General features: G+C 44.1%; 1 protein-coding gene across 6 annotated transcripts in view; it reads left to right on the top strand.

The window, feature by feature from the left end:
- The first annotated feature begins 3313 nt into the window (after positions 1-3313).
- The window catches only part of LOC146189839 (fatty acid synthase-like), a 43833-nt gene continuing 19184 nt past the window's right edge, over positions 3314-27962 (top strand). For 2 of the 6 annotated variants that reach the window (XM_084604601.1, XM_084604600.1), the window contains exons 1-10: positions 3314-3493; positions 5615-5804; positions 10294-10523; positions 13899-14102; positions 14624-14881; positions 19742-19958; positions 24225-24479; positions 25024-25197; positions 25745-26963; positions 27402-27556. In XM_084604601.1, coding sequence (XP_084460727.1) covers positions 3332-3493; positions 5615-5804; positions 10294-10523; positions 13899-14102; positions 14624-14881; positions 19742-19958; positions 24225-24479; positions 25024-25197; positions 25745-26963; positions 27402-27556 — 3064 coding nt within the window. In that variant the 5' untranslated portion in view covers positions 3314-3331. The remainder of the gene's footprint in view (positions 3494-5614; positions 5805-10293; positions 10524-13898; positions 14103-14623; positions 14882-19741; positions 19959-24224; positions 24480-25023; positions 25198-25744; positions 26964-27401; positions 27557-27962) is intronic. The other 4 variants (XM_084604602.1, XM_084604605.1, XM_084604604.1 and 1 more) reach the window with 4 other exon arrangements.

The following is a 27962-nucleotide window of genomic DNA, read 5'->3' as shown; positions in this document are numbered from 1 at the left end:
TGCTTCCTCTAGTTGCAAGGCGTTTTTTGATGCTTCAGGAATCACGTTCCCTTCATCTGTGGCTCAAGAAGGACTGCTAAAGGATATATACGCCGAGGCCAATGTGGATCCGCGTAGAGTTGGCTATGTAGAAGCACACGGCACGGGAACTGCCGCAGGCGATGTTCAGGAGTTGTGCTCAATCAGCGAAATTTTCTGCCAGCCTGAGCGCGAAAAGCCACTCAAGGTTGGAGCTGTTAAGACCAACGTTGGACACGCCGAACCTGCTTCCGGTAAAACATTTTTGTGGCCTATTTCGTTCTAGTTGCTGCTATAGGTTTAGGCTTAAACTAATTCGCGAAACCACTGCAGCGAAACTTATAGAACCTGCTAAGGCAATGGTTACCCGTTTTCCAATATGTTTCATAGAGTGCTTCTCTGTCGTTCTTCCTTAGCCTCATAGACTCGTCATTTCTCCCCAGCTTGCTTTCCAACTTTGCCTGGCGGCTATGCCACGTCAGATGCACCAAATTAACTATAGATAGTGAAGCGAAATCAACTCTATGTTATAAGCCCTTCTCCCCTGTCGAAATATCGGTAGGCTCTACTGCTTGCGCTGATGACTGTCACTGTTTCGAGTGAAAGGAACAGCATCAATATTTCCGCACAATAACATGCCCAAAATGTTTCCTATAGACAGTGCGTTTGTTCAGTGAAGCATGCAAACCTAACCTACACATTTTAGATATGCTCCGCACTTGTGTGCCAGGGAACCAAACCTTTCAACCCATCTCTCTCAACATTATTATGCGAAGTGGCTTTATCCATGCTCCTAGCATGGTCTTTATTCTCGTATTGGTTCTTTCTTGCTTCCAGGTATTAGCTCTCTCGCCAAGGTAATCCTCGCCATGGAGACTGGAACCATTGCTGGAAATCTACATTTCAATAATCCCAATCCTAAGATTGCATGCCTGCACGACGGCAGTGTAGAAGTAGTAGAAAAGGCCACTCCTTTCCCTGGGGGTCCAGTGGGCATCAATTCATTTGGCTTGGGCGGCACCAGTGTCCACGTCATTCTCGAGCAGTGGGAAGGACCACACGTGGACAGGATTCAGTGTGACGAGGCTCACCTTCCGAGACTCGTCCTTATGGCTGGACGGAGCGAAGAGTCATTAATGGTATTTCTATACATGTTCATTTACTTCGGCGCTTCATCGTAATGATATATCCTTCTAGCTCTGCAACGAGAATCTGCTTTCATGTTCAGTGATCCAGTATCTCAGTAAAGGCACTAAAAAATACCAACATATCCACAACTGGGTTTTGAGTGCTGAAGATGTATGTACCAGGAGCCATGACGTGGTGGAAGTTTTTGTATTAGTCCGTGAAAATAATCCATGTCTATAGTAGCATGATGAAAATATTTCTTTCAGCTCTTTGCGTAAAGGGCATATACGTTTTGAACTGACCTCTTTTAGGCAGTTTCTACAATTATAGCTATTTATTCTTTACGAAGTTTTCACATTTGAAAATAGATAGGCTTGGCCACGCGACTCTCATAAGATATCATTTGTCTTCCATGGGCTGAGAAATCTGTTATGTTTATAAACTCTGTTACCTTTAAAGGCTTCCTTCCACGAAGTCTGGACACGCATAATTTTTCAGCACCGACGCTTTTAAGAACACTCTTTTTTGCGTATCATCCCGAGATCCTTCCTGCGTAGAATAGCCCTGGTCTCCTATTAAACGTCATAAATGAGCCCCACTTGGTTTTCACGTCAGTTTGCGCGTGCGGCGGAATAAACTCCGAAAGAAAGGTTTTGCTATGCGTTTATAGGTTAGGCTACTTTAACAAGTATATTTATCGCAATACGTTGAAACATTACGCAGTTGCTCTATAATAAATGGTAACGTCTGGCAACTCTGAATATCTCGCTATATGTGACGGCAGCAGGCGCAACTCGCTCATCAAGTGTAGAGTCAGCAATGTGGTGGGAAAGATCGAAATGACGAAAGGCATAGCCTTTGTGGACTTAACTCGGAATCGTTTTTACAGCCAGGGTTGCGTATGCCACGGCTTGGCTGGCGGATATGAGACCAGAGTAATGTATAATCCATGTTTTCAAAAGGCCTTGAAAAACATCGATATTATAAATGGAGAGCGGACTTCTCTTTTGATCACGACAAAGTGATAATAGGCAACTTCAGCCATCAGTGTATCGTTCCGAAGCGTCAAGCATGCGCTTAGCTGTCGGGCAGCCGGTGCTATTAGGAGCCCTCAAGAGGAGCTTTCGAGCGTCGGGATTTATAATGTGCGTTGGCGGTGGCGGTGGGCGGCTCCCAAATACTACAAATGCTAATGATGATGCTGTACAATAAATGTTGAAGGTGTCTAAGTTTAGGCGTGAGCTTGAAACCCGGTGTGTACGGCATTCTTGTAGAGGACAAGAATTTTACGAAAAAGAAATGGTGCAAGATGTTAACACGTCCCGCAACATCAAAAGGGCTCAGAACTTTCCGCGCAACTTGCATGTTTTCTATTCGATTCTTTTTTTTTTTAAACGAGACAATGACTTTGTTCTGAAAAGGTGCTGATGGAAGCACAAAAAGGGAAATCGATTGATATTTCAAGCTACATTCGGGGTTTATGTGGCTCTAATTTTGGCGTATAGAAAGTGAGGCGGACATATCAGGCTGTTCAATTGTGCACTGTTAAATATAGTTTCGCTCGTGAGATAGGGTTCAGCAAAATATCAATTTCTTCTCTAATACCTATATTTGACATGCGAATGAGCTCTGAAATACGATCTTCATAACTGCAACAGCAATTATTTTTCTTCCTCAACTAGTACTGTATAATTTACTGTACTGTACTGTATACCTTTAGAATAACTTTTACAGTGCAGTATGAAAACTCCTACGTTACCTGATTTGTAGCTAGAGTCTTGACAGTGATATATCTGGCTGCCTTTTCTCTTTACCATGATGACTGCCTGAACAAGTACTATTTTCTGCGACCTCCTTCTCATTGTGAAAAATTCAAATGCGATTGATACGAAAACTTGTTTATTTTTGCCTCTCTGCTACAACATAAGAAGTCTCAGTAAAATCTATACCGTATTTACAGCGCGCGCTTTATCGCCTAGAAGAGGAGGCACCTCTCCCAGACTCCGCATACACACTCCTGAATCAAGTTGGGCAGCCGAGTGTGAAACGTTTCCCTTATAGGGGCTTTTCGCTAGTTCCTGCGGATAGTCCCAGCAAGGAAGTTGTCAAGGTCACAGAGCGTGTCTCGTCTGACAAGCGTTCTCTGTGGTTTGTTTTCACCGGAATGGGCTGCCAGTGGAAAGGCATGGCTCAACAGATGATGCACTTTGGTGTGTTTGCTCGATCCATAAGCAAGTCGCACGAGATTTTGAAGACGTTTGACATCGATCTCATTGAATTCTTGACCAAGGCCAGGGGCCCGAGCCACTGCATGGCGTTGGTGCAAGCCTCTATCATAGCGCTTCAGGTTGGTACTACTTATATCCTTGGACTGCTATTGTAAAGCAGTGTCATTGGCAAAGAAAATAATATACATCGTTACTGTGTCTTGCGTTCTCATTAGTGACTGTCGCATTTTTTAAACACAACACAGATGGTAGGATTGCAGAGTGTTGCCAACTGTCCTACGTTTTTTTCAATTTTAGGGACAAAGCTAAATGCAGAATGGAGTACTAGCATGTTCCCCATATATTAGTAGCCTTCATTAGATTTGCGTAAATAATTGAAGAAATCGAAGTGTAATAAGCTCTCCTTAGTCATCAATACTTTCAGACTTGCGTTTCGCTCCAGCGCTGATGCAAATTCTACATGATAAGGCCAGGCAACTCATTAATACAGGTGGCTAATGTTTATATATTAAGAGCCGATTTTTATATAAATCACGTCGCTGCTGGAGAAAACGGTAAATTGATTTGTGTTACTACTATTAAACAGACATGGCTGTATCATTGTTTTACCGATTGCAGAAATAACCGTATCTTGTTCTGCCGCCGTTCAGGAGCCCAATTTCGCGGGACAAAATATCAAAAATGGGGTTATCCTGCTAATGAAAACCTACTTTTGGTCGCTTTTATTATTTTGTTTCTCTTTCCATTTTCCTGCTGCATACCAGCAAGAGAAAATGAGCTGTAGTCTGGAATAGTAGGATAGATAGCTGCCGGATTTCGCATCTCCGATACAGCCCTATGCCATTTACCAGGGGCTTCAACCATTAGTGAAAAACAGTGCGGAAAGGAAGCATCAGGCCGCCATCTAGAATTTCTACAAAGCTCTTTTTCCTGCTCTTTGTGTTGTCTGTGCGGCATTGATTAATACGGTACTCATTTTTTTGAAATGCTAGCAACGGACGAAAGTTTTTAATACATTCAATGTTGTCTTTGTGCTCCCGAGAATTTCATTCTCGCTTAATTTTGTTAACCAGGTCTATCCCTAGCGAAACAAATCGTATGAGTCACAATAACCTCATATAGATTTCTCATACTAAACTCATACAATTTCATATAGTTCTCATACGTTGTATGATACCTGTATGAGATTATATGAGGCTTATACGAGTTGCGTATGAGTTTATTATGAGAAACCTATATGAGATTATTGTGACTCATAGGGTTTTTTCGCTAGGGATAGGTCCCAAACAGTATGTGTAGGTCTCAATTCGCCAATAAAACCTCGTTTAGGCATCAATAACGCGTCGTGATAGCAATACTAGATGTTAATGTTTTGGTCCGCCAGTATCTGAAGGGCTGTAAATTTATAATGTTGACCACACTTAAAGGATAGCGCCTTCCTTTGTCACATTTCTTAACTATGCCTCGGGGATATAAACCGGCTACTACGAAGCAGAGATTAGATTTCAAATTCCGGCTTGTGTTGATAACAATCCCAGTAATATTTTAGTGTCAATAAATGACTGAAACCCAGCTATTATCGCCAAAAATCCTGTGAGATGTACCATAGCCTTTTATTCGTTTTCTAGAGTAGCGGCAGAAACTTGTTAAATATAGGTTTCGTCTTGTTTGAAATTGTGTAGAACGATATAATGTACTTACATATACGTATATGTATGTCTCAAGGTGGAATGCTCCTTCTTTATCGGAATAACGATTTTTTTTCTCTCAGTGTTTCGATTTTGGTTTGGCGAGTTGAAGTAAAGCAATCATGATCGGAAGATTTAACCGAATTATTTTCATCGTCATGCCCGAGTGAACTTTTGAATATCTGCTCGTTTAGGGTCAATGTGCATGGTTGAATGTATCCTGTGCCTGGTCCCAAATCTATTCTGTTATTCTCGTCTGATTGTACAGGGGTTCTAAGAAGGAATGCGAGCCAAGTGGCGTCTAGACGCTCTTCTGTCTGAATTTCTTGTTTCGATAGTACCTGTTCAGTAAACAGACATACAGTAGTTTTTCAGAGTGCAGTCAGGATATCTACCTCGTTGCAAAAACACGATTGTCTCTTCCAGAATAGAATCATGAATAAGTCTGGCGGGATATCTACCGCTCAGGCACAGTTCGAGGTAAAGAAATTAATGAAGTGGAAATTGTACCAGTGACTGTAAGTTTTTCTTTCAATTGTACTCATGAAACAGGTGGCACTTGTTGACACGCTTAGCGCTGTCGGTATTCATCCAGACAACCTGGTTGGACATTCTATTGGTGAGATCGGCTGCGCCTACGCCGATGGCTGCTTGACGGCTGAACAGGCTGTGATGTGCGCATACTTGCGAGGACGAAGTATTGACAGGGGAAACATTCCTAGTGGAGCCATGGCTGCCGTTGGTAAGCACTGCGGTGATTGACAACTTCTGATGCCTCAAGTCAATCCACGCCCTTTTCTGGGCTGCGTTGGAGGAGAACTGGACAATACAATGCGAGAAGACAGCGCTATCAAAGTGGACCCATCAAAACTAAATATCGCAATGCAACAAGAGAGTCGATGGCAAAAACAGCACGCGTCTATACAGCGCTCACAAAAAAAACATTCAGACAGGCAAGCAGCCCTACGTATGGCATGAGAACGCATATTTTGAACGGCAAGGTCATAAAACAGTTTCGTTCAGCCCGTTTCGAAAGTGGGCATTCCAGAACAAGAGGATATCTACCATTACTTCGCTTGACTGAAACCAATACCACTTTTTCCTGTGTTGTTAAAGCGCACACTGTGAACACCAGAACCGAAACAGGGTCGGACATTTGGCCGACAATATTTTTCTTGCTTTTCCTTCCGCTCTAGCCGTGCAAAATATCGTGAGCTAATTTTCACTGAGACGACAGCTTTAGCGCCTGAGGAATTATGTTTGAGTATTAGAAGTCACAATTAAGCCAAGCTGACACATTAGCCGTACGACATGAGCCGCTGAATGATACCTGACTGTAAGGTGGTACAATCGTAGTTTCCGGAACCCGCTATTAAACATCAGAAAACTAAGTATAATTTCAAGGAAAGCCTGTAGTATACACCGAAAACGAGTTAACCTAATTACTGCGCCGTGCAACCTACCCTGCTCTAATGTAAAGGGGCTGCTGCCGTATGCGTTTGGCGCATCGGATGGTACAAGCACGATGTTTCAAATCTCCCGCAGCACATCTCTGCACTGAGCAATGCTATTTTACCGTCGTATTGTTATGCAACAGTACTTTTTCTGCTCTAATGTAAAGGGGCTGCTGCCGTATGCGTTTGGCGTATCGGATGGTACAAGCACGATGTTTCAAATCTCCCGCAGCACACCTCTGCACTGAGCAATGCTACTTTATCGTCGTATTGTTATGCAACAGTACTTTTTCTGCTCTTATGTAAAGCGGCTGCTGCCGTATGCGTTTGGCATATCGGATGGTACAAGCACGATGTTTCAAATCTCCCGCAGCACGTCTCTGCACTGAGCAATGCTATTTTACCGTCGTATTGTTATGCAACTGTACTTTTTCTGCTCTAATGTAAAGGGGCTGCTGCCGTATGCGTTTGGCGTATCGGATGGTACAAGCACGATGTTTCAAATCTCCCGCAGCACATATCTGCACTGAGCAATGCTATTTTACCGTCGTATTGGTATGCAACAGTACTTTTTCTGCTCTAATGTAAAGGGGCTGCTGCCGTATGTATTTGGCGTATCGGATGGTACAAGCACGATGTTTCAAATCTCCCGCAGCACATCTCTGCACTGAGCAATGCTGTTTTACCGTCGTATTGTTATGCAACAGTACTTTTTCTGCTCTAATGTAAAGCGGCTGCTGCCGTATGCGTTTGGCGTATCGGATGGTACAAGCACGATGTTTCAAATCTCCGGCAGCACATCTCTGCACTGAGCAATGCTATTTTACCGTCGTATTGTTATGCAACAGTACTTTTTCTGCTCTAATGTAAAGCGGCTGCTGCCGTATGCGTTTGGCATATCGGATGGTACAAGCACGATGTTTCAAATCTCCCGCAGCACGTCTCTGCACTGAGCAATGCTATTTTACCGTCGTATTGTTATGCAACTGTACTTTTTCTGCTCTAATGTAAAGGGGCTGCTGCCGTATGCGTTTGGCGTATCGGATGGTACAAGCACGATGTTTCAAATCTCCCGCAGCACATATCTGCACTGAGCAATGCTATTTTACCGTCGTATTGGTATGCAACAGTACTTTATCTGCTCTAATGTAAAGGGGCTGCTGCCGTATGTATTTGGCGTATCGGATGGTACAAGCACGATGTTTCAAATCTCCCGCAGCACATCTCTGCACTGAGCAATGCTGTTTTACCGTCGTATTGTTATGCAACAGTACTTTTTCTGCTCTAATGTAAAGGGGCTGCTGCCGTATGTATTTGGCGTATCGGATGGTACAAGCACGATGTTTCAAATCTCCCGCAGCACATCTCTGCACTGAGCAATGCTGTTTTACCGTCGTATTGTTATGCAACAGTACTTTTTCTGCTCTAATGTAAAGCGGCTGCTGCCGTATGCGTTTGGCGTATCGGATGGTACAAGCACGATGTTTCAAATCTCCGGCAGCACATCTCTGCACTGAGCAATGCTATTTTACCGTCGTATTGTTATGCAACAGTACTTTTTCTGCTCTAATGTAAAGCGGCTGCTGCCGTATGCGTTTGGCATATCGGATGGTACAAGCACGATGTTTCAAATCTCCCGCAGCACGTCTCTGCACTGAGCAATGCTATTTTACCGTCGTATTGTTATGCAACTGTACTTTTTCTGCTCTAATGTAAAGGGGCTGCTGCCGTATGCGTTTGGCGTATCGGATGGTACAAGCACGATGTTTCAAATCTCCCGCAGCACATATCTGCACTGAGCAATGCTATTTTACCGTCGTATTGGTATGCAACAGTACTTTATCTGCTCTAATGTAAAGGGGCTGCTGCCGTATGTATTTGGCGTATCGGATGGTACAAGCACGATGTTTCAAATCTCCCGCAGCACATCTCTGCACTGAGCAATGCTGTTTTACCGTCGTATTGTTATGCAACAGTACTTTTTCTGCTCTAATGTAAAGCGGCTGCTGCCGTATGCGTTTGGCGTATCGGATGGTACAAGCACGATGTTTCAAATCTCCGGCAGCACATCTCTGCACTGAGCAATGCTATTTTACCGTCGTATTGTTATGCAACAGTACTTTTTCTGCTCTAATGTAAAGGGGCTGCTGCCGTATGCGTTTGGCGTATCGGATGGTACAAGCACGATGTTTCAAATCTCCCGCAGCACCTCTCTGCACTGAGCAACGCTATTTTACCGTCGTATTGTTATGCAACAGTATTTTTGAGGCAAGCTCTTTGGGTGTAAGTTGTTTTTTTCTGCTGCCATGTTGTTTTTCTATTGCTGTCCATCAGGTCATCTTTTCTGTGTGCGCTCATCTCGTGCATGACCATTCCTGAGCTATTATATGATGATATGATTTCTCTAGTTAGGTGTGGAAAGTCATGAACATAGTCTTTAGGGGCATGCCAATTAAACGTGGAAGGACACGGTGGTAGAAGTTAAGAAATCGCGCTGACTGAAATTATCTGGAGCGAACAAAAAGTACGAGTCGGCACCTATGCTGCTTTGGCCTTCAAAGTGTCTTTTCCACCAACCAGCAGGGGCACGGGTGATCTAAAGAGTAAGGACAATATAGTAGGCATGCAAGAAGCCTATGGCATGCTCCCATATTCGTTCATGATCACCTTAACTGCTGATAGGCTGCAAGCCAGTGTGGTCCTAAAACATATTATGCGTGGTGAATGAGGATAGTGATTTTTTCAACGCTTGACTTATGCGAAAGTGTTGACTGGTTTAAGCTTTCTGAAGCTAGAGACTGTTTCTTACCATTGCAGGTAGACATGCTTGTCATATATAACAAAGATTTCATTCCGTGATCGCGATCTGGTTAGGCTTACAAGAAGGAAGAGAGTTTTCAGTCTTGCGTCTTTGCCTCGAAACCTATACCTTTAGCAGCTGTAGGCACACTCTACTTTTTGAACAGCCTCGTCAATATTTGGAAGGTACGAAACGTAAACATAACTAGCTCCATTGCGGCTGCACTGAACACGATGCATCAATATTATTTCTCATAGATGTCAGTAAGCACTGGGGGCTTTGGCGTACTTAAGCAGCCTCATCTGGCCAATAGTACATGGTACTAATTAAAACGATAGAGGGTAGCCTTCGCGGACGTCGAGCTGGGTTTTATTAGATTAGGGAGTAGATTTTAGCATATAAAGTTTTGAACCTTAGACGGGCTGTGTATTTATTCATGGCTCTCTTTTGCTAGTTTGACTGACAGGTATATAATATAAACCTCTTTCGTACAATCGTATCGTATTATGAGACTGTACTTGAGTCCAGCAAGGTGGAATATAGGTTTCCTGCGATATCAATACGCAATAAGCCTCTTCAGTATCTACTCTTTCCTTGTTTGGTATTCCTCTACTATGTCCTATGCGGCCTGCTTAAGAAGCTTCATATAATTGGGGATCATGTCATGACCAACCCACGCGGGCAAAGCATTCGAGGCGCATTATGGACCAACAGTTTTCTGTGTTAGAAAAATGTGAAACAAGCAAGATAAATGAACTAACTAGCATATAATGAGGTGACATGAAAATTTTTGCACTCATGTCAATGAGCTAGTGTTTTGAAAGGTTCATACCTTCCGGTCGCGCCACCACGTCCTTTGAAATTCTTTTCAACCAACACCAACACTACTGCAAGTTATGCATAGGCGAGCATTTTAACTGAAAAGAATTGCTCATCACGCTACATTTTTTTTCCGAATGTGGTATATTATTCTCCAGGGCTGTCGTGGCAAGATGCAGTGAAGCGCTGCCGCGATGGCGTTGCTCCAGCATGTCATAACTCTCTGGATTCAGTAACTGTTTCCGGTCCTACTCACTCCGTGGATTCGCTGGTCGAAGAGCTCAGTGCCCAAGGCGTGTTCGCCCGGCATGTTGACAGCGCCAACGTGGCATTCCACACCCGCCACATGGAAATTGTTGCACCTGCGTTCCGGAATGTCGTTGGAAAGGTTAGCTTTAGCGATATAACAACTTCTGTCTGTCGCTCTCTTCACAACGGCAAAAACTAAAGCATTATGCGCATAGATTGCCTCTTGCGAAGAATGTCATTGCCAATCTTATACTTTGAAGGTCTGGCTAGTTTTTTATACAATCAATATGTGGCGCATGATTTACATCGCCATTAACCTAATTATGGCCACATGAACCATAAAACCTCTCCTTTAATTCTCTAATTACACGCTCCTTCAATTAGTGAAACGAGGGAATGATTGGTGCCAATGGCCACACTATTCTGAAATCACAACCTGTGCGATTTCCTTTATGAAGCATCCTTTGAGTTATAACAACGAACATCTTTGAGTTAGAAGGTTGTTAAGTTTAAGCCATTTTAGTATAAATTTAGAGGATATGCCTTTTGAGTAAAGGGAGCATGGTTTGACAACTGCTGTTATTCAATTACTTACTAGATAACACAATACAGTTTTAACCACGCTTTGCTCACGGCTTAGGGTGAAGGGTATACGGTGCAAGCTTGTAGTGTGGCCCAGCCCGGCAGATGCTTCTACCACGCTACCAGCTCTTACTAGCAGCATTGGGACAGACCGGCCTAAATTGCGCAACGTCTGATATACAAAAACGCCCCCCCCCCCCCCCCCCCGTAAATTCGAATGTTTTCTAGTATAACTTGATGAAGACCCTTTGACATGCCTGGTTTGCATAACTTTTCAAATAACGTTGCCCCCTTCGGAACTTTTACTTAAACAAGTCTCGAATTAATTCGATTGTTTGAAAGTTTTGCCTTCAAACTTGCTGACGAAATAGTTCAGCATATCTAACCCGATATGTTAATCACTCTTATTTCTTGCCAGTAATTATTGGCATTAAAAGACCAAACAAGAAATTGGACTCTTTCCTCCTACTGGTCACTTAAAACTGGTCACTTTCTTATGTTGTGTTTACAGACAATAATTCGCAGGATTTCTGTTGCTGAATTTCAGGCACTGCTTCAACGTGATGCATGGAAGCTCAATCCAGGGACAATAGCCTTCGCTCGGCTTGAAACTTTGTACTCCTTGAATCGTGACTCACTGAGCGCGTCGCATCATTACTATCTCTATACAGTCACAAATAATGTTAGTGGTCAGGCAAATGTCCAGAGAGGAAGCTTTGTACAGCGATTACGGACAGATCATGATCTCCACAGCTGAGAAATACAGCTAGAACTTCACCGAAAAGAGGACGCGCATTTGTGAGCTCTCGATATCGTAAGAATATGCAGGAACGCCAGGAGGGAAGGTTTTGAAACACTAATGCAATTGAGTGTTAAACGGTTTTTGCTTTGCGTTTGGTCAGCACTACATTGTTGCTCGTACTCCCCATTTGAGCCTAGTTTTGTTGAACCCCATAATTCATTAGCAGCATGAGAATATGTGAGGCTGCATGGCCACCTAGTGTGAACATCGTATAACTTTAGGTCACCGCGAGGTGCATGGATGCTACAATGACAGCCCGTTGATTCTGTTCCCGCGCACTGAATGAATGTTGCGTAGTGTCAAGTTTGATGGTCTTCAAATTCACTGTTGAGAGAGTAGACAAATTCGGTTACCGAAAATAATTCAGGGGGCACTTTGGCTGACTAAAGTGCTTTGAAGACGGAAGCCGTAATTAGAAACGGATGCCGTTCGACAGTAAGACATATTTACCGGTAACCCGAAGTCCCATTTCTATAAGCGTAAACTTTCACTAATTGCCTATAGCAAATTGGCTAGTCAGCATGAGCAGAACAATTAACTAATTACTGTATTGTACTTCAGTCAATTTCCAGTACAAGGCATATTTATCAGTAAACCTTAGTTCCTGTTAAGCATAGCTCAAACTTGCGCTCTTTGCGTAATTATCACTGCTATGTTATTTAGGTAATCAGTATAAATGACTGTCACTTCAATCAATTGCAAGTACACCCTCATTTGACTGCGTCCACATTAAGGAAATTATTTAATAATTAACTAACCTAATTAAGGCAAACGGACTAATTCATTAAATAATTATTTGCCTAAACTTAGTCCTACCTACTTGGAGAATCATAATACCATCCCTTTAACTGGTTGCATGGTTGGCCCAATTTGAAATTTGCGCATGATAATTAGCTAATTAGTGTAATTGACTATAATTTCGCTAAATTGTAAGTATACCCTCGCTTGATTACGTCCACAAATCGGCAAAAAATAATTCACTAATTAACGTAATTAGGTTAATTGGGCGAATGTTTAAAACTAATCATTTAACTCGGTCCCACTTAGAGCATCAATAATCACCCCATTAATTGGTTGCATGACTACTAGCCAAAGTGCAATTGGCCCCGTTCAAAATTCGCGCACTGTGACGTCACGAACATTTCGACCAATTGAAACGCGCGACATTTCTCTCGACAACACCTACTTACAACGATGAGGCATTGAAGGCTTCGCTTTAATAATAAGGATGAGAAATGTAGATAGAAAACTCAGCCTTGCGTCTTTAGAAATTTGAAAAAACAAGAACTCACTTTATAATAGTGAACGCATGTTTATAAGACGAAAAATGTAAGAGAATCAGCGAAATCAGGAATTTCTCATCAAACTTGATAGCCTGTGTTTTTTATATCTGCCAGAAGTTCTCTTGATCTCGCTGTGTAGCCAGCGTTGATTTAGTAAAGTCGCAACCCCACAAAGGCAATTTAATTTATCACGTTTCACATATAAATCCCGTTGAGAAAATATGTTTATCAAAATCTACGTTGAGCTTAACAAACACTTCCATATAATACATTCCAGGTGAAAAAGCAAAACTTTCAATTTTATTGATAGTAATACTTCAATCATTTCGATTAGTTAGCGTTCCATGAGAAAATGAGCAAATGAAAGGTGACGGGCCCCCTGGGATAAACAAGAAGTGCCAAGACTATTAAGTCCTTGTGCTGTGAGACCGATTCGCCAGATCATTTCTTGCTGCACCGATACACTTGATTAACTTATTTTGAGTCATGCTTATACGAACTGCATTTTATCATGCAATTGTCATAGTAGCTTCTCTGGCTATTTTTGTTGGGCCCTTACTCTTTCGCGTTATGAAGGCATTTTCACGATTTTATTTTTCCTACTTAGGCGAGGTATTCATAAAAGTGGCTGGCCTTTATCGAGACATTGCAGTTAAGTTCTTTCATTTGCGTCCCTGTGTTTATATTCACCTTTTAGACATTTTTGCTTTCTGCGTTTTCGAACTCATGTCAAAGTTTTCAACGCCCTTTGGTGCTCGCAACACAGGTTCATCTCTTGAGTTTAAAAAGAAAAAACAGTAAAATATACACAATGGAGTTCTTTTTAGCAACCGCTTTTGTTTTACAGGTAGTGTCATCGCCAAAACTGCGTAGTCAACGCTGGGTCAGCTCATCTGTGCCAGAAAGCCGTTGGCATGAACCTCAAGCTCAGCATTGCTCGGCAGACTACCTCGTTGAAAACCTTGTTGCACCCGTTCTTTTCTACGAGGCCCTCTTGAACGCACCCGAAAACGCCATCCTCATAGAGGTTGGACCACACTGCCTTTTACAGGTGCGTATCTCTAACAACCTCGAAAAGACGGAATGTTATATCGCGAGCTTAGACCAATGAACTTCTGTGACAATTCACATGCTCTGACGGTCAGTTATACCATCCGAAAAATTTACGTATTTATTGAAGCCAGCTGCATGTGACATAGCCTCAACGCACATCTGTAGTGGCCCTAGATGTACTGAGTAAAAGCTTGCATAAAACTGAAAGTCACGGGGATTAAAAAGGCATCGAATAAGTGTAGCAAGCACCCGCAACTGAGAAAAAATCGCATAATGATAAAAAATAGCACCTGAAATTTCGGACACGAAACGGATGTTTTTTGTAACTATTTAAAGTACACTAACCCAATCACGTCACCATTGTACTAAACCAGCACTTCAACAAACTTCACATGTGGTAGCATGGTTGAGTGAGTTGACTGGGGGCTCCGTTGGACGGCGGTTAGCAAGGAACAGAGAATGCTTATGACTCGAGCTTTTCACCGGAGCTTTTGACCGGAAATCTTCAATAACTCGCAGCCTGTCATACGTCGCAACCTCGGAATGGACGTCAACTCCGTGGGTTTGATGGAGCGTGGCGAGGACAACCTCACGTTCTTTCTCAAATCACTGGGCAAGCTACACACGATGGGAGTACAGCTGGACCTGCGCCCACTGTACCCGCAAGTACCAGTCCCCGTGCCCCGAGGTACTCCCAGCATAGCACACTTCGTCAGCTGGGACCATTCTCAGCGGTGGAAAGTGGCTGAATGGAATCAGTTCGCGGGCTCGAGAGAAGTATGCCGGTGCACTCCTGGGGAATTCATTTTGTCCTGTTCATACTTCGCTCAATATATCTTAACGTAGCCACAGTTTACAGCATCGTGTACATTGGTGCGCGGAGTGATTGTTACGCTAAATATAATATGTTAGAAAAGTGTGTTATATCATGGTCATGACACGCATTGTTTTTGCAGGAGTCGGATCTCATTTAAAAAATCAGTGACATGACCGTTACAATTCATAACTGATCAATTTTAATTTAGGCAACATTGTCTGAGCGAACCTTGATAGGAATGGAAAAAAATGTCTCGTTTCCTACAGCTTAATCTCCGCTTCAGTAATAAAGGAACACTGGCTTCACACCACGCATTGAGCGTGACGTGAACTATTACTGATTATTACTATTACCGAATATGGCTCGTATTCGCTTTCACGATGCGGCCTTGAGCCCACAAGAGGGTGATCTTCAAAAGCTGTGATAGGGAGATGCTATGGTTTTTAATGCTTGTGATGAGTGTTCTCATCGACAACAAAAAAAATAGGAAAACTGCAGGGCAAATACTTCTCCAATAGGCCTCTAATAAAACTTTACCCTCCGCCTCTTCCCGCCAACCTACACTTTCACTTTATACCCTCACCTCCCACACTAACTCTGACGCTTGCCCTCGTTAGGAACCTACAACACACACTTAGCTGCAATCGATTGCTTTGAGTTTGCTTTGCATGGCCTATCCACGCCACCGTTCAGTTCAGCTTAACTTCTTCTTGAATCCACAACTTACCTTAGCTACCATCGAATACTTGTCTTTACATTACATGTTCTTTCTAAGTGCTTTTTGTCTTCGTAATATCCGCTAAGATAATGTGAACTCGCGTTTTCACCCAGACACACCCGGTTTTCTTGTCATAAATTTTGACCTGTCATTTTGTGTCAGGCACCTTAAACACCACTTTCAAATGCACTCAAACCCGTCGCTATTCAGTTAAGGAAATCCTCTCAATATGTCCCGAAAAATTACACGTTTTTCTTTACCACATTCAACGCTCCGCAGCTTGTCGCAAACTTTGGTTCGATGCCTTAGAGCTTGAATATCATTAATTTAGCAAGATTTGTAGTAATAGTTCTTACGGACTATCACTTTCTAGTTTCGCTACTAGGTACTCGGTCATTATTTTGAGTACATGCACTGGCTTACGGCGAGCGAATAGCAGATTATTAGCAAACCTTCTACCAGCTTTTTTAATCTAGGTTTCTTAAACAAATAGTCCGACTACCTTTCGTAAATAACTGACAAATGATGTCAGAAAAATTGATGCCTCCCTGACTGGCACCCTTCTTGATCGGTATTTTATTGGTTTCATTCCGAGAGGCAATTTCTTTTTTTTTTGTAGTCGCTAAAATTGGAGCAGTATTGGAAGTGCACTGCAGCGGAGCAAAGCATGTTTACTTTCCCGCTTTTATTTTCCCCGAAGCGTTAATCCGTAGCTCGATTGTTGTAAAGGGCGCGAAGGAGAGAAGGAGATAAAATAATTTTGAATGTATTTCAACATTCAAAATTATATTAAATTTCTAACCTAAACTATATATGTTTCTAAAATGCATGTAGGGTTTCTATAGAAATTCGAAAGCGTTGTGTCAATACACGCTGTTGAAAGTCTGTCGATAATCAACAACATTTTGGATGATGCAGTGTTGACCTCTTGTTGAGCGCTTATGAAATAGTGGCCCATGTGTTTCTTAAGAGCGCTTTTGGAATTCGCGCAACTGAAATTCTGTTGATTTCAGGCTCAAATGCTTCAGAAACTCTGCAAGTGACGCTTTTTGATTTTCTGCTACCTTTCCACTCCTGAACAACAGAAAATAGTACACGACCATCGGTTTGCCAGGAGCAGACACGGGGTGATTTTCATTAATGCAAAAGTAGTACAGTACATCTCCTAGCTGCGATAAGTCACCACATTCTATGTTCTGCCCGACCAATCAACAATCCTGTCTGATCAGTGCTGGTTAATGATAAGCATAGTGAGGCATAAAAGAACAAAACAGATCTTGATCTTTTAAGCCCCATTATACTTACTCACTCATTAACCTACACTAAACTGACTAAATTGTTCATTGGTCGAGCAGAACATAGAATGTGTTGACTGACCGCAGCAAGGATAAGTGCTGTGATACTTTTGCATTAATGTAAACCACCTCGTGCCTGCTCCTGGCTAACCGTTGATCACGCAGCATTTTCTGTTAATCCGCAGCGGAAAGGGAACACAGAATAAAAAATGCGCGTTAATGAGAAAGAAAAAAATATGCATCTTTGGTGAACCCATAACATGAGCTGGGTTGTTTATTTGCTTTATTTCAATTCATGTGCAAGGTATGACGCCAGGCTGTTCTTTGCGTAAAACGCTGATACGTCCGGGAACTCCTCGCATGTGATGCTGAAATAAACAATATAAATCATAATTAAGTTGCGGTATATACTAACCTAAAAATAGAGCAAAGGCATTTGTGCGCTGCTCCACGTCATAGCTCAAGAAATTTCTTGTCTAAAATGAGTTGTCACTGTCTTTCACTGCTTAGACGGCATCGACCGCCTCCTCCACAGCTCGGCAGCACTACCACATCGTTCATTTCTCCCTGATAAACAATATATGCTGCCGTCAAAGATCCCATTGTGAATATAAATAGCAAAGCGCAGGTCACAAGCATTACTACCCAGAAAACTTGAAGCAAAATTACCAACTATAGGCACTAAAATGAGTGGAAACAAAAACAAACACTGCAAAAATGGCGGAGCTGCACAGATTCAATAATCCACAATGTGTGACAGAGGCATATTATGATCTCGATAATGTGTCCGTGTCAGCGCGAGTAGCGTATCGAAAGAGTACAGCACTGTGCCGAACAATCCGTCAAAAACGGTCACCGGTTAAAAAAAAGAAAGAAAATGTCGCCATTCCAGCTGGCGTTCCATCGGCCCCAGCGTCCGCGTAGAGACAAGCCTCGTTCTCTCTCTCTCTCTCCGCCTCCTTTTTTTTCCGACGAGGCTGGTTTGTCTGCTAGAAATATTTACATGCGGGCTTCACCTTGTAGCACACACAGTACAAGACTGGCACAAACACGAATAGGAAAAAGTAAAACACTCACCAAAGTGCAGACGCTCCCTCCGCCCGCGCCGGCTTTTCGCCTAGAATCCAAAACGCCTGCGACTGTTGAACTTCTTAAACACGTCCTCCTTGCGCAGAAGCTGCCGCCCAAGAGCGGAGTCCTCCGAAGACTTAAATTCGTACGTTCGCGCTCCAATTTGAACAAAACGATCTTCGTGATAATCACCAGCGAAAAACCTACATACGGTGCTTCGTTCACAGTGCAAGATGCGACCACGGTGGCGGGAAAACGCCAACTGAACTGGCACATCGCCGCACTCGGCGTACCCGCGTCTGCGTGCAAAGAAAACGGGGCGCAGAAGAACAGCTTCGGTGAAAAGCCGCCACCCCCGCTGCGCGACTGCTGAAGCCAAGGTCACCTCCGTGAAAACAAACCACGGTGAAGGCAGAGAGCGGAGACCAAGCGGGAGCAACCCCTCCTTCCTCCCCCTTTTTTCCCCCCAGCCGACAGGAAGCGACCCTCGACCTCTCCGGACATGCTGGCGCCGTCCGCGGGGCACGGGGGAAGTGGGATGCGGACAGGGGCAAGGCGGCGGCCGAATGCTTCTTTGAAAAGAAGAGTCGCCGTTAGAAGACGCATGCAATCTTGTTTCTTTTCTTCTTTTTTTTTTTTCATACGCGAATGTTTTTGCTATGCGTGTTAACTCTATAGTATGCGTGGGATCAATCCGTGATTATTAGAACCCCTCAATGTTTAAAGTGACTTCATTTTAGCATGGTGTCCACTAAGAAAGGAAGGAAAAGAAAAAAATAACAGTAAAATTCTCCAAAGACATACAGCGGTGGAGGATTCCAATACAGACTGCACCTCATTTTGCGGCAAAAAGCTACGGGCAAAAATACCTATGCTTGGGCAGAATGTCAGACCCTGAAGCATATATATAGTGAACTTTGGAACTGGTTTAAAAAAGCTCTGTCCTGCCCTACATGGTAGGTTCAATCTAGGATCCTGTTTGTTAGTATGATGACTCACTGAACTTGTTTTATGATAAATATAAAATATGTCCTACCACTAAAGTTACCTTCTGCGACATACAGAAGCTGATCCATTACGGATTCTGATTGACATTCAACGATGTATTTGCATTATTAGTGGAGGCTTTGCCATCATGAAGTTTTTAGGGCATATTTTCACTGTGTTGCGAAGCTTGAGCTAAGTGTGCACCGTTAATATGTACTTTTATATAACATGAACGAGCACGCAACTGCATGCTGCTCTTATATTTCCCTTTGCAGAATGTGGCCAATAGTTGATTACAAGTGAGACCAAAAATTCATAACGAGATTGTTACATCATGCTCTTATCATTTGTGCCTAAAACTACTTAAAAACATGGGTCAGCATGAACAGTACACGCTAATTGTTCGTGAACGTTGAAAACTGACAACAAAAAGCACATAGAAAAAATTGCACAAAAAGTCTATTGGGTAGAACACAATGAAAATTCTGTTGGCCCTGTAAAGATTGCATTCAGCTGGGGTTGAATGTCTATCGAAATTCAATAAATTCAAAAGGTGGTCAATAGTTCAACAATAGAGTTTCAAAACTCATTTTTGTAAGGGATATTGCAGAATAAATTTATCTTTTCAGTCACTACTCTGAACGCGACAGATGCCTTGTGCTTCTCACATAAAATTTTCATTCTTTGTCACTGCACTGAATGTGACCTCCACATTGTGTAAACACCTCGATTTGACTAATGATCTCCAGCTTTCCGAAGAGGTTATCGAGATAAGCCCGGACACCAACAAGGGAGATGCGTACCTGGCTGGTCACCTGATCGATGGCCAAGTGGTCTTTCCCGAAGCCGGTTACATGGTGTTGGTGTGGAAATCCGTAACGAAGCGAAGCGGCAAACCGTTCCATCTGGTACCAGTGGTGTTTGAAAATGTCACTTTCCACAGAGCTGTCCCCTTGCCCAAAACTGGTAAGTTCCCTAAATCAGTATTTACAGAGCTACATATTGTGATTGTTAAACAAATTTTTATACAGTCCTCCCTTACATCGTTTGTAGCTTTACAATCATTGACATATTAAAAAACGACAAAATAAAGGTAACGAAACGTTTGAAAATGCGCCGTGTAGTACACGTCTAGCTGACGGCTGTTGAAAATTGCATGACCTACTTTGCAGGTCATTCTCCTTTCGGTAGCGTTAATTGATCAGTTCATTAAGTAATAAATAGCCGAACTTTATGTCATTTAACAATAAACTCTCACAGATCAGAACAGTTAGAGTGTATGCAAGGGCAGTTGGATGAAACCTTTATATGAAGGTACCACGCATCTACGAACCTTAAAATAACACCTAAATATAGCTAGCTTGTACTATCTTCTCATTGCATATATACAAGCGAAGTGAATCTTAACAGCCTTAATTTTGGTTCGCGGAGCAGGGGCACTGAGCCCTTAAAAATGGCGGTGGTTTAACCATACTAAACCTTGTTATAACTAGGAAGAGCATCCGTCACGGTTACTCAGAAGGTAAGACGCTCCGGCAGTGAACCCCTAAAATCGACCAGTTAAAATCATCTGCCGTAATCTTTTTTATAGTGAAAACACTGCACAGTGACACGCAAACGCTAGACCATTTGCTAGGCTCTGAAATTAAAAAGCTTGGATTAAGTTGTGTGCTGGCCCGGAGTTAAATATCAGGTTCTTTCTTCTTCTTCTTTTCTTCAAATTTTCATTCCTCTCCCGATTAACCTGGACCGGAATTCACTCTAATTTCAGAATACATAATTTATTTACACTATATACACCATTGCAGCACAACTTCACTTCAGTCAGGGTGCGGCCTCTCGTCACGGCACCCGAAATAAATCTCTCCTTTTTTCCCCGTTGATCGGACTCCTCGGAGCTTCTCCCCCTCTCCGGGTTCTCCTCTTCCCCCTCGTCTGGCGTCATCGTAGCAGCAGTTTCAAGCTCTCCTCCGAATTCCTGGAAAACCGACTCGCTGGCACGGCTTGGGGTGGTTGAGGGAGGATCGGGTGTCCTCTTGGGAGCGGCGCTTTTCTTCGGCCGACATCGCCGGCCGGCCGTGCGGCGCCAGCCCGCAGACTTCCTCCCAAGTTCGGGTCTTTCACAGGGAGGCGTCATCCACGGCCGCTTCGCTTGCACACACGCAGGCACATACACACAAACGCCAACACACATACGTCGCAGTCATTGCATTCGTTCGTTCTTTCTGCCCAAGATCAGGGCGCGCGCACTTAACACCTCCACCGCCACTGTGATGCGTGACTTCTTGGAATGCAACACATCTCACACAACACCAGTGCGCGGCTGGTGTCCTTGGTCCCCCTCCGGCGCACCATGACAACAAAAACAAACTTAAAATTTAAACAAAAAGGCCCGCTCCCTCTGAGCAATGGAGCTAGTGCACACGCGTCGGCAGCGCGTCAGGCCAGGCGCGGGATGACTCCGACCCCCTGCGGCGGAGGGCGGTCCGTCGGTTCCGTTTCGCCCATACGGATCGTCTCCAAGGTTGTGTCCTTTACAATTTGGTGGTTTCGTGCCCTGCTTTTTGTCCACGCACCGGACTTCATTCGTCGCTCGCAAAAGCTCTGATCGAAGCGCTTTTTGCGCATGTTTCTTTCTGTCGAGCGAGATGCGCGTTTCTTCCTTTGATGAAAATATCTGCCAGCCTTGTGACCGGCCCGCACGCAGTCATTCGAGGCCCGCCCCATTTTTGGCCGGCGCGACTGCCGTGGTGCCTGCGGCTCACGCGGATGACCCGTGATTTCGTCTCCCTGGTCAGGCAAATTTCCTGCGGTCGCCTCATCGCAAACGCACGCGCTCGCACGGTCATCTATCTCCTTCGACGCATCGCTGACAGTTAGCTCAGGCATGAGCTCCGTGCAATCTGCAACCCTTTCATTCAAGCAGTTCTTTCTGTCGGCATTGTTGCTACCTTCCTGCTCTGCTGCGATGACCGTTACAGTTGCTTCTGCCTCATCACATATCTCACTGTCGTCACAATCCTCATCCCGCGCCGTCACCTCTATGTGCACCACAGGTGTCGCTTCTAACCGCTCCGGATTTGTGACGTTTTCCAAAATCGCATCTCCCTCCGATGCCAGCGTGCTCTTCGGAGCGCCGAGAAGCGCAGTGTCAACTGTGTCTGCGTTTATTTCCACTGCGTCGTCAGAACGCACCTCAGACGCATTAACCACTGCCTCCTGCTCCTCAATCTCGGCCTCATTGCCGCCTACCGAATCTGCCAGTCTGCGGTCCAAACTTTCCGCTCTCTGGCCTCCTTCGAGACTCTCCGCGATGCCCGTTCCTTTGTCTGAACTCACCGCTTGTTTCTTGCCGACCGCCGCTGCCCTGACAGGTTCCACGTACTGCAATTTCGCTGCTGCCAATTTCATTTCTGCAATTTTCAGTTTCAATTTTAACCGCGCCATCTCGTCGGCAAACGACAACCCCGAGCCTCCGCTGACGCCCCCTACCTTTGCGCCCGCGACCAGCTCTATCTGCCCATCTCCAGCACCCCAGCCCCATCCTTCCCCGCTACGGTCCCGCAAACTATGCCCCACAGTTGTCATAGTGCGCCGCAGAAGAGGGACCTACAAGACACCAACCTGTGTCGTGCTCCGAAGATGGCTTGGCCCGCTGGTCAGCGCCCGAGGTTCATGGCTCAGCCCTGGCTCCTTTGTTGTCTTGCCTCCGTCGATCCGATGGCCGGTCCGCTTCAAATCGGAAGATCCTGCCGACTGCGCCAGTTAAATATCAGGTTCTTTCTTCTTCTTCTTTTCTTCAAATTTTCATTCCTCTCCCGATTAACCTGGACCGGAATTCACTCTAATTTCAGAATACATAATTTATTTACACTATATACACCATTGCAGCACAACTTCACTTCAGTCAGGGTGCGGCCTCTCGTCACGGCACCCGAAACAAGTCTCTCCTTTTTTCCCCGTCGATCGGACTCCTCGGAGCTTCTCCCCCTCTCCGGGTTCTCCTCTTCCCCCTCGTCCGGCGTCATCGTAGCAGCAGTTTCAAGCTCTCCTCCGAATTCCTGGAAAACCGACTCGCTGGCACGGCTTGGGGTGGTTGAGGGAGGATCGGGTGTCCTCTTGGGAGCGGCGCTTTTCTTCGGCCGACATCGCCGGCCGGCCGTGCGGCGCCAGCCCGCAGACTTCCTCCCAAGTTCGGGTCTTTCACAGGGAGGCGTCATCCACGGCCGCTTCGCTTGCACACACGCAGGCACATACACACAAACGCCAACACACATACGTCGCAGTCATTGCATTCGTTCGTTCTTTCTGCCCAAGATCAGGGCGCGCGCACTTAACACCCGGTATACACAGACATGGCGACTGCTATGATCTTGCGTACCAGACCAATGCGAGGTCTTGGGAGAGAGAACAAAACCTAAAGTCCCGAGACAGGATGAAAATCATATCGCGCAAATGTTTAAGGCCTCCGTAGAAATGTTTTTCCCGGGGCTCGAATATTTTTAAATTGAATAGAGCAGAGATTTCTGCAAAGTCGATGAGGTCCATTGCGAGCACACAACGCAGGCCTACGGAACGGGCTATAAAAACTTCAAGTCATAGCTAGCTGCGATAATTTTGCTGCCATGAAGATTGGGAGCATTAAAGCCGCAGATGGGAGGAAAGGATAAGTTACGAAAACATCTCACCGTTCAGTACACAGTGAACGGCTTTCTTAAAATCATCTGCTTTCTTAAAATCCTTTGAAAATGCGGAACGTGCCTTTCGTACCACTGCAGCACCTTCCTGTTGAGTTCTCTGTGGTCAATTGGATCAGTAACTCGCGTTTCTTGCAGCTGTGATCACTGTGCATGAGGAATAGTCTAAATGGCAATGAAAAATTGTACACTGAAGAACAGGTCCGCAGAAGGTGCCAGAACTTTCTAAGTCATAACACTGTATTATCACATATAATCCTGGTTGCGCGAGGTGGAGAAGATGGCAAGGGCGGCGTCAAATGTATTGAGAAATTTGCTGCACGTCACGCTGAGAGATGTCTTGAACTCCTCCTATAGAAAGAGCAGTCAACTAAATAACGCCTCATTCTTTTCCCTTGTCTAGATTATGCTATCCGAATTTAGGCCTAAAAGCTTTTCTCCTTATTTACTCTCAGACTGCTGCTCTCACCATGAGTCATTCTCTGTTCCGCGAGAGGGAACAATGGCATATCTTGAAGTAATCGGTTCTGGGCAGGGATTTTCCAATTCAAGGTGCAGGTCATGGCAGCCTCTGGAGAGTTCGAGGTCAGCGAGGGTGGCTCGCTTGTGGCCAGCGGTAGCATCCACGTCGCTGATAATGAAGAGGAGGTCCACGAAAAGAACCCACTTTCGCTGCCTGCCGATACGGTGGAGTTTGATCTACACGCAGCGGACATCTACAAGGACCTTAGACTTCGTGGCTATCGGTACAGCGGCAACTTCCAGAGCATTCTGAAGGCAGACTTGCACAGTTAGTCATTCCCATATATCTGCTCTCTTTTACTTTCTGCTTGGAGCGCATTAGAAAAACAAATTAGTTATAAGCATAGCGAGTGGGTTTAAGGAATGCTACAAGAGCGCTAATTCGCGCTAGTTTTTGCATATTAATAAGATGTGCTCTTTTTGTTCCCATGGTACTTTGGTGGGAATGTGTGCACGGTGACATCATAAGATGAAGGCAAATAAAGGATTCGCAATGCGGCACACGTTGTCATCAGCATAGTCTTCCGTCGTGTTTAAACCTAGGTTTTTGCACCGTTTCATCACGTATACGTGATGAAACGTATACGTGATGAACCTACTGCGGTATATTTGCAGTAAAGCAAATGATAAGAAAAGCAAAAGAAAAACTAAATGAGCACATTTTCTTCACATTCAAGACAATCGTTGTCCAGATAGAGGAAAGCGAGATGATACTAAAGATGAAAATATTGTATTTGTGTTTAGATTTTCTGTAATTGCAATGCGTACTTCGACCCATCACTGAGGGGTTGTTTCTAATTTGTTTGGCTCAGGATCATACGGCAAGCTCATGTGGGCAGACAACTGGGTGTGTTTCATCGACAGTATGCTTCAATTCTGCACCTTTCGACACCAACAGCGAGCTTTCACACGGCTCACAAGGATTGATTTTTGCCGCATTGATCCGAACCTCCATAGCCAGATTCACAAGAAGGTCGAAGACGGAGGTTAGTCCTTGTTAATCACTGTTTCTCACCAATATAAACAATTCGAGGAAGTGTTTCGAGAAAAAAAAAAACATACTATTCATAATACATTCTGTGTTATTTATCGCGTGCTTCTCATCAGGTTTGTCAGCAAATCACAGCTTTCACTACCAAATGCTTAATCAACGTCGTCTTCTAGCCATTGAAGCAAGACACATATCGGTTTCTACATTCGATTTGTATCTTAGGAGAATGCGAATTACCAATGAAACAAAAGAGAAAAGAACTAAAGTTGAAATAAGATAAGGACGCAGAAACCAAAATGCGGGTTATCAAATTCACAATAAGGAAGGGCCAAATATAAACAATTATTTCCTAGGCTAGCTGCTCGGGGTATTCGACTCTCGTTTTCCACATGTGCGTTGAATGATAAATACTATAAATAAAGGATCCAATAATCTTTAGCAAAGAGTGAAGACGTCATATTAGATGTAAGTATCCATGAATAATTCACAAAACAGCGTACAGCTAATTGTACATATTTACATGATCGCTTTATGCTGTGCAGGGATTACCGTTGTTTACGAACAATGCATGAATAGCTACCGTGCTGGTGGGATTACAATGCGAGGTATCCAGGCCACCGTCGCCACCAGGCGGGAACCGCAACAGGTGCCATGCTTAGAAGAGTATCGATTCGTTCCGTACTTCGACGACGAATCAGCTACAGAGGAACGCGAGGCTCAACTGGGAGAATATGTTGGTGTATGCAACATCGTCGTCCGCCGTATTCTTCAGGAAAGCCGTGAAGAATTGGACGCAATGGCAGGACTAGTAAACGATTCTGGCCATTTACCTGAGGAAGTGCTGAACCGATACATTGAGAGCAGTGACCAGAACAATGGTCTTCTACATGTTCTAATCGCCATTCAGGCAAATGTTATTGAGTCTGTACCTCTTGCCTCTACCGTGCAGTGGGCACTAACCACCCGCAAGAAGGACATTAACTTAGACATTCTCAGCATGATACTTCTAAAAGAAGATCCTTTAAGGCCCTTTCTCGATGTCGTTGTGGAAAATACGCCAGGCAAGAAGATCAGTGTTCTGGAATTAGCGTTCACTGAAGGCGATTTCTTTTTAACTCCTCGCGTATCCAAACTACTTCCGCTCTCCAATATCTTGCTCAAGACAGAGCACGCAGTGGCGCACCCGCGTGCAGATAACATTAAAGCACAGCACTTATCTGAAGATATTACGTGGTATTCGTGGAATTCGTCCTCGACCTCTGTGACTCAGCTGCCTGAAGCCCATCTGGTCATTTCCCACGTTGTGTCCGACATCTCAATCTGCCTGGAAACCCTGGCTGAACAACTGTCCGCGCGTTGCACGGAAAATGGCTTTGCAATTCTTTTATTTCGCACAGCCTTAACACCGGCCGAAGAATTCTTAAAGAAATTAGGACATTCTCCGGTCACATATTACAGAAAGGAGACAGTCACGTTAGTTCTTGACACGTATGGATTTCATTCGGTTGGGCTTAAGTCCAACAAGTGGTCGACGCTGTTTTTACTAAGGAAAACAAGCACTTCTCCAAAAACTCAACTACGAGAAATAATCGCTGTTGACAAGTCGACATTCGGCTGGGTAGACACGCTCAAAGCTATCACACTCAAGGGAGAAGGCAATTCTGCAGGTCAGACGGTGTTGTTGAATGCAAAGGAGGGAGAGAGTGGCGTAATCGGTCTGATGAACTGCCTGCGACAGGAGGCTGCTGATAGCTATATCAGGTGAGGATCGTATACACTTTGCTAGATTTAAACTTTCCAGCTTATTTAAGCCACAGAGAAAAGTAGTCAATAGCACTCAGTTTGAGCATTATTATTATGTAAAGTTTTAAACATTGATTCCGTTATTTTTTGTAACGCGATACTTTTATATCGACATTACTTCTCAGTGTTGCACATATAAATTTAGGTATATGTGCTTGAAAAATATTTTTCCCGATAGTAACAATTATTGTGTGTCCAGACGGCTGCCTCATCTTTGGAGTTATTGAAGTGCTCTCTCTCTCACTGCCGAAAAGCCGCTACGCTGAAATATTAGGGTCTTGATGTTCAAAAATGGTGTAATATATGACTTTACATGGTTCACTATTTGTTTGAGTAATGGACAATGCCCTTATGGCTGATTATAAGTACTCGTCAGCTCCCTCCCTTTTGTCATAGGTGCGTGTTCCACGCGAGCTCGAAGAACTCAGGAAAGTTTGCGGACGCTACGCTCAACGACTTGACATACAAAGGCATCTTGGAACGAGACCTCATTGTCAATGTGGAACGCGAGAGGCAATGGGGCTCCTTTCGTCACCTTACGATTGCTGAACGTAAGTTAGCAGGGTTTTCACCTTCAATAAGCATTTGCAGCACATATTAAAAATTTGCACGTATATTGGTAGTTTGAAGCACACCAGGTAAGACATACTGCTCTTTGAAAATGACATGGGTGCTGTATAATGCTTCTATCAGCTAAACCACTGAATACTTGCAACTCAAATTTCGGTCAAAAATGGCATTTGCTCATGAGTATTTTTATACCAAATTAATTTGGAATACTTGCATGATTCAACCAAATGAAGTCGGATATTCCTATCGAACGCGAAGGTGGCGAAGCAAGCCAATCCGATGCCCCAACGATGGCACCGGCGGCGCCATCTGGTCTTGTTTGCAGCAGCTTTGTCATCGGAAAAGAGAGCTAGGCGTTGTTTGGTGAAAGGTTGTTGCAAACAGCAC

This window comes from Amblyomma maculatum, chromosome 5 (genome assembly GCF_055883805.1).
Source record: "Amblyomma maculatum isolate TAMU_Amacu chromosome 5, ASM5588380v1, whole genome shotgun sequence".
In the NCBI taxonomy this organism is placed as follows: Eukaryota; Metazoa; Arthropoda; class Arachnida; order Ixodida; family Ixodidae; genus Amblyomma; species Amblyomma maculatum.
Note: the sequence above shows the minus strand (reverse complement) of the source record. Positions and strands in the feature narration are given on the sequence as shown.